The following is a 14,428-nucleotide window of genomic DNA, read 5'->3' as shown; positions in this document are numbered from 1 at the left end:
AAACGTTAGCTCCACATCCCAATGTGTCAATGTGATACCCCGTCTAACAACTCCGTAGAACTAAATGTTTTTTTTCCTTAAATGTTTTTAGCTTATTTAGCTTCGGCGGATTGTATTAATCCACAAAATATAAATTGAAATGCCACTAGAATGGATAATTTATGCTTTGAACTTCAATAAGATATATTTAGCTCATCCAAACCTAAAACAAATGTAGACCAAATGACCGAAATTCATCAAAAATCATTTGAAGATGATGTTACCTCGTTTCAATTTGTAAGACGTTCTAACCATTTATTTTTGTTTCATATTATTAATCATTATAACATTTACTATGCAATATTTGAATTTACTTTACTCAATTTTCCCATATAGTTTTAGACAAAAAAAATTGTAAAAGCAAATACATAAAAAAAATCTTTATATATTTGTTTTTTGATAAAAGTGAAAAAAAAAATCTTTATATGATTTATTTATTTCGACCCTTTTACCAAAAACTGAACATGCATGGAGGTAATTACAATGGAAAATAGGACGAGATAATAATGAATATTAGAAGAAGACTAGTAAGAAGCCTTGACTTATTCAATGATAAGGTATGTGGTTTGTGAAAAGCACTCACTATCTCACGTATAGACATGATAGAAATGGCACGAAATTATCACAAATATGGGCCCGAGTCCAATTCTCCAACAAAATATGAAAAGACAAATAATAATATACATAAACAAAAAACTAAAGTCCAAACGCGTAAAACTTTTCTCATTTCACTCGGAGAAACCAATCTCTACTTGCACCTATTTAAACTCATCATGAGTCCATGAGGTTTCACTTAGCTTTATTCAAGAAGCAAATGGAGGAAGAGCTTCCCGTAGGGTTTCGGTTCTATCCGACAGAAGTAGAGCTTCTTACGTATTACCTAAGAATCCAGCTTGGTGGAGGAAATGCCACCATTCACAGTCTCATACCGATCCTCGATGTGTTTAGCGTTGAGCCTACGCAGCTTCCAAGTACGTATGCAATCATTAGCTATAAATTATGTCGATGATATATTGATATGTTTGTCGTTTAGATATGTAGTTAATAATTAGGAGCATAACGTCACGTCGTTTCACTGTAGAGTTTTCTTTCTTGTGTATCTTGAGTAGAGTAATGTTGTCGACTTGAGATTTAAGTTTCAATTCTTTGTTTGTGTTTCTTGATTTTGTGGTTATATATGTTATAAAAAAAACTTTATAAAGAATGACATTTCTAAAATTAAACAATTTCATTTTCGATAAAGTTTAAATTAATTAACATGTAAGGCAAAACACATAAATTGAGGGTTTGGTTTTGTAGATCTTGCGGGAGAGAGGTGTCGAGGAGACGCAGAACAATGGCTTTTCTTCGTGCCAAGACAAGAGCGGGAAGCTAGAGGAGGAAGACCGAGTAGGACCACTGGTTCAGGATACTGGAAAGCAACTGGTTCACCAGGCCCCGTGTTCTCGCCGGATAACCGAGTGATCGGAGTTAAGAAGACGATGGTTTTCTATACCGGAAAAGCACCTACTGGGAGAAAGACACAGTGGAAGATGAATGAATACAAAGCAGTTGAAACAGCCAGTGTATCTACTACTGCTACTACCATCCCAAAGGTGCATAACCACTTCTTTAAAATGAAGATTTTCATCAAATACTAATTGAACAAGTTCTTTTTCTCAAATACCAAATTAATTCTATTTTATATGTGGGATTCCAATATAAAAAAAAACTGATGTCTCAACACCTTTTTGGACAAGCATGCGCAGTAAACTAGCAGAATAATCTTTAAAACATTTATTACAGCATAGAAAATTCAAAACGAATCACCCTTTGATTCTGTCCAAAATCTTTATCATAGATGTTTATATATATATATATAATCGCATATATCAGGGCTTACTTATATCAGCTATATATACATTTTTGGAGACATTTATGAAATAAATCTTAGAGTTCCAACTTATTTACGATCAAATGTCATTAACATTAATTATTTAGATTTTCAAAATTAAAACAAAGATATTAACATAAAAAAATCATTTCCAAAAATCTTAACCTAATATATTAAGCATAACTAATCCTTACCACAATTACATCCATATTCAATTCAATTTCCTTAAAAGATCTCAACAATCTCTACATTTAATCGTGGCCATTCAAATCTTAATCCGGTTTTTAATCTTCAATCTTGAACATAAAAAAAAAAAGTAAAAATTCATGCATGCATTCTTTCCTCTATAGGTTATATATTAGATTCATAGAATTTCTATATCCTAAGATGCATAAGTTAGTATCTAAGTTACTGATAATATCTAAGAAAAACAATAGTTAATCTTTCTTGATCAAATAAGGTTGTAACGAAGTTTGTTGTTATTCAATATAGTTGAGGAACGAATTCAGTATCTGTCGAATCTACATAAAGTCAGGAAGCTCGAGAGCCTTTGACAGACGTCCCACAGAAGCTTATGCGATAGAGAGAACGCTTCCTAGCCATGGAGTTGAGACATCATCTCGTTCCACATTATCAACCTCACCAGAAACTTCACATTCAGGAGGAAACCAAGTTGATCTACCGGAGAATGCTACTACTATTACACAAAGCATCTCAGATATGGTTGATGGGCTATCACAACCTTTTTGGGAATGGGAACAAATGAATTGGTCTTAAACATATTAGTTTACTTCTTATGTTCAGTTGTTACTAAATATAAAAGAGAAAGATAAGAAAAAAAGTAGAATAAGTAATCGGATTTGTAAAATAACACACTTAGTACATTGATGAAGATGGGCGTAGTTGTCACGACAAAGACCTTTTTTTTTGGCCTAACCGGATTATTAGGCCAAACTTGAAGATTTACTATTTTTTACTTCAAGTCTTTTTTACTTTATTTTCATTTGTGGGCTTTCTTTCTTATTTTTGTTCGTTAGTTTTGAATGAGTAGAGATTGTTGAAAGGTTCTACTTGATCATGGAGGATATTTAGAATACTTTGCATGTATTATTCTCCAAAAGAAAATCGATAGAAATTAGCTTCAATCAATTAGATATTAGTCTCACATTCAATACAAATCCACCGACACTTTCTTTATTTCTTTTTTAGAGGTGTGTGTGTGATCATTTTAACTCTAACCATCTGTTTTTAGAGGTGTTCTTTTATATATAGAGATGTGATCTCTCATCTGTATTCATCCATCATTAGATCGATACAAAAAGACGAGGATGACTGGATGAGTATGTGCATCATGTTTAGCTGAACCAAACCGGCTTATGTCTTTGATCTTGTTAAAGCTCTTTGTTACTCATTCAAACTTCTATCCACAAAATAAAAACTGTAAAATGGTTCTTATTTTTATTTTTCATAATGTTTGGAATAGAGAAAAAGATAAGAAAGAACACATGAGACAAGAAAACATTTTTTGCTTTAATCTTTTTTTTTGTTTTAATTAATTTGTTGAGGTACGGTGTAGAAATTTGAAATATCGCTTAGCTTTATTTGATTAAGTTTCTTTAAGTATAGAATTTATGTGTTTCTTAAGAGTCTGTTATCAGCTTGAATGTATTTTCGTCTCTTTCTTTAGAGTAAGTTTGATGTGTGTTTGAATTTTGGCTAATTAATGTTGTATCTAATTAATCACATACAATGTGTTTGACCTCTTGTCTCGACTTTTTCAACAAAACATTTTCTATAAGCAATTATACGATAGAGAGAAACAAGACTTAGAGATATGCAGAGACTAAAAACTGAATCTTTCACAATGAAATCAGTTCATGGACTAACAAGAAAATTTAAACTTAGATTAACAATAGCTACTCCGACATATCAACAGAGATTGAACACTATTAAATTAACAGTTCTGGTAAATAAACGAAAGAATTGGACATTATTCCCAATCAATTGTTATAATGAGAATAAGACACACACAACTCATAAAGAAGAAAGAGATATCAGTGTACAAAGAAAATTTGAAAGTAACTCTATAGCCAAACTGTAGAAGACCTAACTATTATTGTAATGAGTTGAGAGTAAATGAAAAAATAAATGATAAAATGTACATTTGTAGATTTACTTCAAACTGGTAGCTAAAATAATTCAAATGAAGTAGAAAATGTCATGTTATAGTTCTCTAATAGTAGAAGAAAAATTATTTGGTCAGCAAATTGTGTCAAATAGTTCAAACATATTTTTTGTATTATTTTAGTTGATGGATGTAAATGACATTTTATTTTATTATTAATATTTTTTGGTAGGTTTGCATCAAATTGGTAGCCAAAAAGATTCAAATAAGATCAAATGTAATGTTTGCTCTCTTCCGCTATAAAAAATATATGTGGTCAGCTACTTGTGCAGAATAGTTCAAACACATTTTGTTTTTATGATTCTAGTTCTTGGATGTAAATGACAATATTAAAATTTGTACAACATATGAACAAATAGTCATGATCTTATACTAAAAGATTTTTAAAATATGGAAGTCGATTAGAGAAACATAAATATAAAACAGTAATAAGAGAGAGAAAAAAATGCATATATATATAGAATTTTTTTTCTCCTAGAAAAGTGCCTATGAGGACGATATAAATGGATTTCCTATGATGTCTGAATATATTATATCACTACATTAACAGTACACTAGTAGCAGCATATAGACCGTAGTAGATTCAAGAAAATATATAAAATCATAACACCAAATAACTCGATCGTGGTAAGCCTAGAAACGAAAATACATGCGGTCCAATGTGTATGAGGATCCTTCGCAATACGTTTAAGCTCTCTTTTTATTAGAATAGAACACATGCTTCTTTACCAAAAGAAAGCTACAAAAGTTAGATGCAGGTTATGCAGATTAAAAGGAAGCGACTAAGTGGTAGGGAGAGAACATTCCGCATTTCTAGACCGGAAGGGAACCCTACGGTAGATAAGAAACCATTTAATGTTTATTTCATTGGGAATGACAAAATGATTTTTAAGAGTTTTAAAAAGATTTACAAGGGCTTTCTAAAATTTTCATCGGAATTTTTTTGGCGGGAAATTAGTGACTGTTACGGAAAGTTTTTGGCGCCAAAAATTATTTTAGCGTGAAAACTTGACTTTCTCATTACTTTCTCTCAATAAAGAAGGGTAATTTAGTTATTTAATCAGTGGAAAGATTTGGAGTGAGATTCATGCACTAAAACACACTACTTTGGGACGATAGACTCCATGTTGTGAAGAAATGTTTCTTATCACCCTGATTCCTTTCAGAGAAGAAGGGTAAAATCTACAATGGTAATGATGCATCCGAACATCCTAACCCACAAACACAAATCCTCAATGCGAAATATTATCCTCATTTACCCCTAGATTTAAAGTTATTATCTAGGTTTTATAATCTTATTGATTTGATATTATTTTCTAGAATTCATGTGTTTGGATTCTAAAATCTCTACATTCTACTTTAGATTTTGTTTCTAATAATTTACTTACAAAGCTCAGGATTTTTCTCTTTTTTTCAAATGATTCAATATATAAAGATTTTAAAAATAATTAGTTCTGTATATATAAAACTGGATTTTAGTGATGTATTTGAAATCCGAATGGAATATCACTATTTAAGCATCACCTGCATTGTTTCAACAATTTACAAATATAAGATCTAATAACACCATATTTTAAAACATGATTTAAAATCAATACTAGAATAACTCATAAAACGTAATGGTAAACTAGTTATTTTCATGACAAAAATATCCTATTTCGTGGGGGAAAGATTTCGGAAAAAAAATCTTTTAAAAAAGTCAGCGGATTTAGTTGTGAAAGGTTTATTTTTCATTACAGACTTAATTTTTTTTTCCTCTCACATACTTATTTGAATATGGTTACGACAAATATTTATTTTGTAGCAGTTTTTTTTTCCTTCGACGGACTAATTTTATGATGACACCACAGACTATCGTAATTTTAACAAATTTATTAGAATATGTGGTAGATTTATTTTTTTAGTAGCGCTAGACTTATATTTCTAGGAAAACATCTGCCATAATGTAGCAGATCTGTTAATGAAAAAATAATCACTAGTTTGATTCAAGTCATAACAAATTTATTTTACGTTATGAAATTTTTTTTTACGTTAACGAAAAATCTGGAGTGTGATAGCAGATTTCTTATATAATATTTTTTGGTAGAATGACATATAGTCGCTGTTATTATATAGATGTTGAGGCAATTGAAAAGAACTTCTTTTCCTTTATTAAGAATCACTTAATCAATCTACAAGATATGTTTAATCAGATTTACACGATGTTGACACAACTCGTCACTGACCAATCCTTAATCTACCCAAACTCACAACACAGCAACAGCTATGCATACACTATGTTCACTCACCAAGAACCCTAACAGCTTCTAGCTTAGTACTTGAGATTCACAGAGATATTCTAAACGCCCACCTAAACCTAAAGTCTAGACTGCGAATATAAAGGAAGCGTCATAGACAACTTTCCTAATCTTCAGATCACACCAAATCTTCTTTCTTTGATTTGATCGTATCTTCAATACATCGAATAACTTGAGCATCACGTTCTGGAAACTTCCAATCACCAATCACTGCTCGCCACGTCATCTTCATTTAATGTCTCGCAGTTTCCCGCATACAACTCTCTCCTGTGCTCCACAGGATCTTCCTGTAGCTCGACATCCATATGTCTTCAATCTCCCCCTTTTTACCTGAATGTGACACCTCAAGCTCCAGAGCTACCTGTCAGGGTTAGTTTGCCAAGATATACACCAAGAACCATGTGCAAGGTTCAACACCCAACAGAAGCAAATACAGAACAGTAGTGCAAAATCTATCAAAGACACACTACACATTTGCTCCCCCTTATTAGTAGGCCTAGTCTAAACTAATCAGCCACTAGTCCCTCATCACTAGGATCCCCAGCAGGATTTCCATCACAATTATTCTCCCCCTGCTTGAGTGCACATTCATGTAAAAACCAAAAGCAATCAAGTTAAACAGGAAAATCAGATGAAGGAGAACAGACACTTACCGTCCAGGCGACGCTTCATCCGGGTAGCTACAGCCAGGAGATCTACAAGATCATCACGAAGCAAGGTCCTTGATGTCTGAAACGGAGGTGTAGCATTCTGAGCTTCAGTAGTCTCGACCTTGAATACTCCAGGAGAACGAGATAATGTATCAGTTTGCAGAGTCAGAACAGCTCTCTGGGAGGACAGCACCATATCTATCAGCAGAAGACGATCAGTCCACAGGGTAGTCCGATTTGTGCCAGGAATCCAGTAGACAAATGTAAGACCGTCAGCACGAGTTTCCAACTCAGCAAGATTGGCATAAAACTCCTTCACAACCAAGCAGACCTGTAATTGCTTCAAAAACTCGAAATTCCAATAAGATACATAAATCGGTTTTAACCGATGAGATAACAAATTCACCCTTGCTTTGTTTGTTTTAACATGCACTCTGTACAGATTAAACACTGTTAAGCACAGGAATATCACATGCAACCACTAAACAACCAGAGGCAGGAAGTGACCATGTTAGAGATCCATAATTGTTTTCCATGAAACATCATATTAAAAATTCAATTCATTTTGAGTCACTCAATAAATGCACCAACCACATACCTTTGAACACTGAGTTCCTGAAGTAACATGATGTACACAGGAGCAAGCACATCGAACTGTAAAAAACTGTTTAAACCCACCAGCTCAGTGAGGTAGCTATTTCTCTGATGAGGAGCTTTCACACACACTGCTTCACTCAGACTAGTCTACACATCTGCATACTCAACCAGAAAACATTCTCAAGACAGCTTTCTCCCCTTTTAATTTTCTCCTTTTTTTTTCATTCAAAAAATGTAGGCGAATAGTGGTATCACTGGAAATTTTCCTAACCTCGCTTCCATCTTTGTGTGATCATCTCTTTCAAAGTAAAATAATGAGGTCATAGGAAATTTTCCTACCTCTTTACTCAAAAGAGAATCATTTCATCTTTTCATTTCTTTGTTTTCTTTTTCTTTTCTCTTGTTTTCAATGACCAAGATTGATATGCAAAGCAGACAAGAAAGCCATCTCTGTTGAACATCGTCGAAGCCAAGTATGCAAAGCAGCTCTTTTTCTGAGGGAAGTTGCCAATAGGAGGTTTTTCTTGCTGTAGTCAGTACCACAGTAACCAAGGGATTAAAAAAAAACTGATGTACTCCTGTGCAGTGAACCTGTTCCAACAATCCCTTAGTGACACAAAACAGGTCAGTTTTCATAATACCAAGTGACTTTTGCAAATTTGTGACAGTGCTCAAATCAAGTGGTTTAGTGAAAATATCAGCCAATTGTTTCTCAGTATCAATATACTGGATCTCAACAAGTTTCCCTTCAATTAGCTCTCTGATGAAATGGTGCCTAATGTTAATGTGCTTAGTGCGAGTGTGATGAACAGGGTTCTTTGTAATATCAATAGCACCTGTATTATCACAGTGTATCAACAGAATTTCGAAAGTCATACCATAATCTGCAAGCATTTGTTTCATCCACAGTAGGTGAGTATAGCAGCTACCCATAGCAATGTACTCAGCCTGAGCGGACGACAGGAAGACACAGTTCTGTTTCTTGCTATGCCAAGCAATCAGGTTGTTTCCCAGAAAGAAACATCCTCCAGATGTGCTTCGTCTGCCATCAAGACATCCTGACCAGTCTGCATCACAGAAACCTGCAAGATTATGATTAGTATACTTGGTACAACCCATATTTAAATGTACCTTTGACGTGTTTGATAATACGTTTAACTGCATTTAGATGGGATACACGTAGACAGGCTTGGTAACGGGCACACAAACCAACACTATAACACAGGTCTGGTCTGCTAGCTATCAGATACAGCAGACTCCCGATCATGGCTCTGTAGAGTTTATGATCAACATCCTGACCATCTTCATCAATCTTGTTCTTGAATATCCACATTGTGCCCACAACATTTATCTATGCAGGTCGAGGTACCAGATCCCACACTTCATTTCTGGAAAACTGATTTAGTTCCTCTGTACAAGTACCATACCAGTATTCATCTTTAAGAGCTGCAGCAATATTTTTGGGTTCAACTAAACACACAAAACACGAGTGCTGCAACATTTCTTTGAAGTTAAGTTGAACACCTCTGGTCGTTCTTTCATTCAGATCTCCTATCATATCAGCAGCTGAATGATACTTATGAACAACTAGTTTCTTTGTCGTAGAAGGTACAACAGGTGACTGTGCCTCAGATGATACTTCTCTGTCAGTGACTTTTTCTTCAAGAGCTGTTTCAGGTGCGTCTGCTGCAGGTGCTTCTGCAAACTCGTCTGCTGTAGGTGTTTCTGCAGACTCGTCTGATGTAGGTGCTTCTGCAGACTCGTCTTCTGCAGATGCTTCTGGAGACTCGTATGCTGCAGATTCTTCTATGTACTCGTCTAGCACAGGAGGTAACAAAAATCTATTTTTATCATCAAAGACCACATTGACAGCATCACCAATTACCTTGGTTCTCTTGTTATACACTCTGTATGCTGAGCTGTTTGTAGAGTATCCCAAGAAAATTCCCTCATCACTTCTAGAGTCGAATTTTCGAAGTGCTAATTTTCATTAAGAATATAACACATACATCCAAATACACGAAAATGGCTCAGATTCGGATTTTTTCCCTTCCATATCTCGTATGAAGTGGTCTTTGTGCCAGGTTTCACATAAACCATGTTGACAATGTAGCATGCTGTGCTAACTGCTTCTGCCCAGAAACCTTGAGAGATGTTATTACCATGTATCATAGCACGAGCCATTTTCTGCAGTGTTCTGTTTTTCTGTTCAACAATTCCATTCTGCTGAGGTGTTCTGGGTGCTGAATACTGATGTCTGATTCCTTGCATTTGACAGATCTGTTCAAAGATCTCATTCTGGAATTCTCTTCCATGATCACTTCTTATCTGAATGATCCTTCCCTTTTCATTCTGAAGCTGTATGGCAAGAATCTTAAAGCTTTCCACTGCTTCAGACTTCTCTCTTAGGAACTGAACCCATGTGTACCTTGAAAAATCATCTACTAACACAAAGATGTACTTCTTCCCATTGATACTTTCCATTTGTACTGGACCCATGAGATCTATATGAATCAGCTCAAGTACCTTTTTAGTTTCAATTTCAGGTACCTTCTTATAATTGACCTTGATCTGCTTTCCTTTGTTACATACACTGCATACAGACTCCAGTTTGTAAGCCAGTTTTGGTACACCTCGAACCACTCCAGCGTTCACAATCTTAATCAGGGTCTGAACGTTCATGTGTCCAAGTCTCTTGTGCCACAGCTCCAAATCATTAACAGACACAGACAAACAGATATCTGATGCCTTCCACATGTAGCAGTTATTGCCTGAGCGCACCCCACACAGTACAGTGTTTCCATTTTCATCAACAGCTTGACAATCAGTCCTTGTGAAGATTACTTTCAGACCATCATCGTACAGCTGACTTATGCTAATCAAATTTTCTTTCAAGCCTTCAACGTAGTACACATTTATCAGTGATGGTTGATCATCACATTCGATGTTTCCTTTGCCTCTTATACGTCCTTTACCACCATCACCAAATGTAACTTTTCCACTGGCCTCTTCTGTGAAGGTTGACAGAACACTTGAATCACCTGTCATGTGTCTTGAGCAGCCACTGTCAAAGTACCAAGGGTTATTTGCAGTTTCATCTGTAGATGTGTAAGCTACCTTTGCAGTGAACTCCTCATCTTTATCAGACTCATCCAGTTGTACAATCGTCACGTTACAGGTCAGACTGATTTCTTCAGATTCAGAGACTGCTTTGTTGTACTGTTTCTCATCATGCTCTGAATCTTTGTGGTACAGGTCTATCTTGCGAACCCAGACTTTACCAAACTTGGATGGTTCAATAAAGCATTTCCGTGCTTGCCACAGTTGCTTGATCTTGTCTTGAAACTTATAACAAGACCTTCTGATATGACCTGGTTTTCCACAATAGAAACATTCAAACACTTTTCGACCTCTGTTTGACCTGGTCCACTTCTTTCTGGATGCAGTCTTTCTTGGTGCAGTCTTCCTGTATTGTACAGCCGTATTATTGTTTGACCTAGTCCACTTTTTTCTAGGTGCAGTCTTTCTTGGTGCAGTCTTCCTGTATTGTACAGCCGTATTCTGTGGAGCATTCTGATTCAGCTTCCTAGGCTGATGTTTCTCTTCCACTTGAGCTTCTTCATCATGATAGGTTGTACTCCTCACGAACTGAACTGTCTTTGGCATATCCAGAGATGCTTTGGGAGCATATGACTGATAGCCCAATCCTCTATGACTTGAACCAATTATTCCCATGGACAGAATCTGATCCAGATTTTTACCACCATTATTCAGCATTTTGATCTTCTTGTGGTTCTCACTCAGTTCTCTTTCCAGCATTAAAGCTTTTTCTTTCTCCTTTTCATAGCTCTCAAGTAAGCATTTCATTTTCTTCTCAAGAAACTCCTTTTCTGACACAGGTAGCTTCTCGCCAATTTTTTCTTCCTCCACTTCTTCTTCCAGCATGTTCACTTATGCCACCAGCATCAAGTTTTCCTTAGTGAGCTGCAGCTTGTCATTGCTCAGAGAGATCCAGCTGTCATACAGAGTCTTGAAGTCGTCACTGGTGATCTGATTTCCATCATCATTATCTGAATCAGAATCCTCACTGGAGTTATTCTGATCTTTTACACTGAATGGCACAAAATTCAGCATAGGTTCAGCTTCACCATCACTATCTGATTCAGACTCACTGAAGCTCAACAAAGATTTCTCTTTACCTTTCTGTGAACTTGGACATTCTGATTTTACATGACCAAATCCATTACACTCATAGCACTTTAGCTCCTTGCGTCTTGCCACAGGACATTCAGGTCGAGTATGTCCTATACCTCCACACTCGTGACATTTCTGATCACGTTTCCATCCTGATGATTCGCTCCTTACAGGCCTGCTGCCTGACTTTTCAGCATCACTTCTGTTCCAGCGACTGATCTCTCTTGTGTCCCTGCTGTCTCTATCCTTACCCCCTTCAACCTGTTTCAAAGCTTTCCCGAAATTTCTGGCCATGAGAGACAGATTGTCTCTGATTTCTTATAGCGGATCTGGACCCTTTTCTTCATCAGCTTTGACCGCTATTCCTTTGTTCTGGTTTCGTTGATCTTCAGCAACTTCCATCTCTTCAGACTTTAGAATCCCAACCAGATCTTCATATTTTAGGGTATCTGTGTTTCCTGAAACTCTCATGACAGCTTTGTGTGCAGCGTATTTTGGTGGTAGACAACGAAGCATCTTCTTCACCAGCTTTTTCTCCTTGTACGTTTTCCCTAATGATTTTGCTTCGTTTGCAATCCCACTCAGCTTAGAACTGAACTGAACAATTGTTTCTGAAGGATCCATCTTCAGATTTTCAAAGTCTGTAGCCAACTGGTCCAGCCTGGTGCGTTTTACACCAGTGTTACCCTCATGGGTTTTCTGTAGAATATCTCACATCTGTTTAGCATTCTCACTTCCTTGAACCAGATTGAATTCATCATCATCAAGGCATGAATAGATAGCATTCATAGCCCTTGCATTGAACTTGGATAAATTCTTTTCTGCATCAGTCCAGTTAGCTTTTGGTTTCTTCACTTTCAGACCGTCTTCTGTTATGCTGAACGGAGGTTTCCAGCCATCTTCAACTGAAGTCCAGGCGTCCTCTCCATGTCCTCTAATTAACTGCATCATCCGAGTTTTCCAGTGACCGTAGCCTTTGTGATCCAGCATCACCGGTCTGTTGAGTTCTGCCTTCGACATCTCTAATCTGCAGGATCTTAACCTGTATTGAGTTAGTACTCAGGTCGGTCACCCGCTCTGCTACCAAGTGTTATTATATAGATGTTGAGGCAAATGAAAAGAACTTCTTTTCCTTTATTAAGAATCACTTAATCAATCTACAAGATATGTTTAATCAGATTTACACGATGTTGACACAACTCGTCACTGACCAATCCTTAATCTACCCAAACTCACAACACAGCAACAGCTATGCATACACTCTGTTCACTCACCAAGAACCCTAACAGCTTCTAGCCTAGTACTTGAGATTCACAAAGATATTCTAAACGCCCACCTAAACCTAAAGTCTAGACTGCGAATATAAAGGAAGCGTCATAGACAACTTTCCTAATCTTCAGATCACACCAAATCTTCTTTCCTTGATTTGATCGTATCTTCAATACATCGAATAACTTGAGCATCACGTTCTGGAAACTTCCAATCACCAATCACTGCTCGCCACGTCATCTTCATTTAATGTCTCGCAGTTTCCCGCATACAGCTCTCTCCTGTGCTCCACAAGATCTTCCTGTAGCTCGACATCCATATGTCTTCAGTCGCAACCGAAATGTTTAACGTTATGAGAAATTTTTTTTATGTTATGACAGATTTCAGTTTTGTTTCCAAAAAATATGATATATGATAGCAGATTTCTTAAATAAAAACTAAATTACTGGATACTCTTGTTGTCGCGTTAGCTTTGCATTTTCTTTACCGTTATGCTTTAATTCTTTTGTTGTTGTTCTGGAGGCTCTTGCCCCGGTTTTGTTTTTGGATACTCTTGGGTCTACGCGACCAAGAAGTTGTCGTTTGTAAGTTACTTTTTTTTTGTTTAATAATATTCACGGGAGGCTTTGCCGCCCGGTCATTTATCAAAAAAAATAAAAACTAAATTACTTGAATGACCTATATAGTGACAACATATTTGTTTTATGTTATGACAGTTTTTTATTTTAAATCCTATCATGACAGATTTATAATTTTTATGTGAAGGCAGATTTGTTTTTAATAAGATTTATGTCACGGATTATATCTGGCAATTTTTTTTAATAATCTGCAAAATTAATACAAGATTTATGGCAATGTTGTACTAAGCTTGATTGAAGTTAATTAGTTTTTTACACAAAATTTGTGTTAGTCTAGTTATTCATTTCCAATGGAAGTCATTCTAGTTATTTTTGCAAAGTTTTGAGTTGATCTGGGTAAATTTTATACATCTAAATGATATGAAGTTTTGGTTTGTGGGGGATCAATGGGTTTTCAGCTTGCTGGGCGAATTTGTCGGATGATTGCTAGTCTTGGGTTTGCTGGATGCAAGTCTTGGTTGAGCCACCATCCTTCTCTGCTACCGCAATTTGCTTCTCGTCTGACCGGATTTCAAAGGATGGTTTGGTCCCGAAGAGGTTGCGAAAGTGTCGAGGTCGAAGAAAAGGTAAGTGTTGAGTTTCTCTCTTTGCTAAGTAGGAAATTTGAGAGATTTGGTGCCGGATGTTGGTTGGTTGATCTATTCCGGAAGAAATGCTCCAGATATGGTTTTGTTGTCGGTTTGGCT

At 36.1% G+C, this 14,428-nt stretch overlaps 1 protein-coding gene across 1 annotated transcript; it reads left to right on the top strand.

Annotated features, from left to right (window-relative positions):
• The first annotated feature begins 799 nt into the window (after nucleotides 1-799).
• Nucleotides 800-3,015, top strand: LOC9313402 (putative NAC domain-containing protein 61). The gene is made up of 3 exons (XM_021025849.1): nucleotides 800-1,010; nucleotides 1,339-1,634; nucleotides 2,405-3,015. The coding sequence occupies exons 1-3, from the start codon at nucleotides 821-823 to the stop codon at nucleotides 2,687-2,689; spliced, it is 771 nt and encodes a 256-aa protein (XP_020881508.1). The 5' UTR covers nucleotides 800-820; the 3' UTR covers nucleotides 2,690-3,015.
• The last annotated feature ends 11,413 nt before the right edge of the window (nucleotides 3,016-14,428 follow it).

This window comes from Arabidopsis lyrata, assembly GCF_000004255.2.
Source record: "Arabidopsis lyrata subsp. lyrata unplaced genomic scaffold ARALYscaffold_5, whole genome shotgun sequence".
NCBI lineage: Eukaryota > Viridiplantae > Streptophyta > Magnoliopsida > Brassicales > Brassicaceae > Arabidopsis > Arabidopsis lyrata.
Note: the sequence above shows the minus strand (reverse complement) of the source record. Positions and strands in the feature narration are given on the sequence as shown.

Bases quoted from the DNA above. Each gene is read 5' to 3' on its own strand.
- LOC9313402 (XM_021025849.1), top strand. From the start codon at position 821: ATGAGGTTTCACTTAGCTTTATTCAAGAAGCAAATGGAGGAAGAGCTT. The intron at 1,011-1,338 runs GTACGTATGCAA...TTGGTTTTGTAG, and splicing joins TGAGCCTACGCAGCTTCCAA to ATCTTGCGGGAGAGAGGTGT. The intron at 1,635-2,404 runs GTGCATAACCAC...TATTCAATATAG, and splicing joins CTGCTACTACCATCCCAAAG to TTGAGGAACGAATTCAGTAT.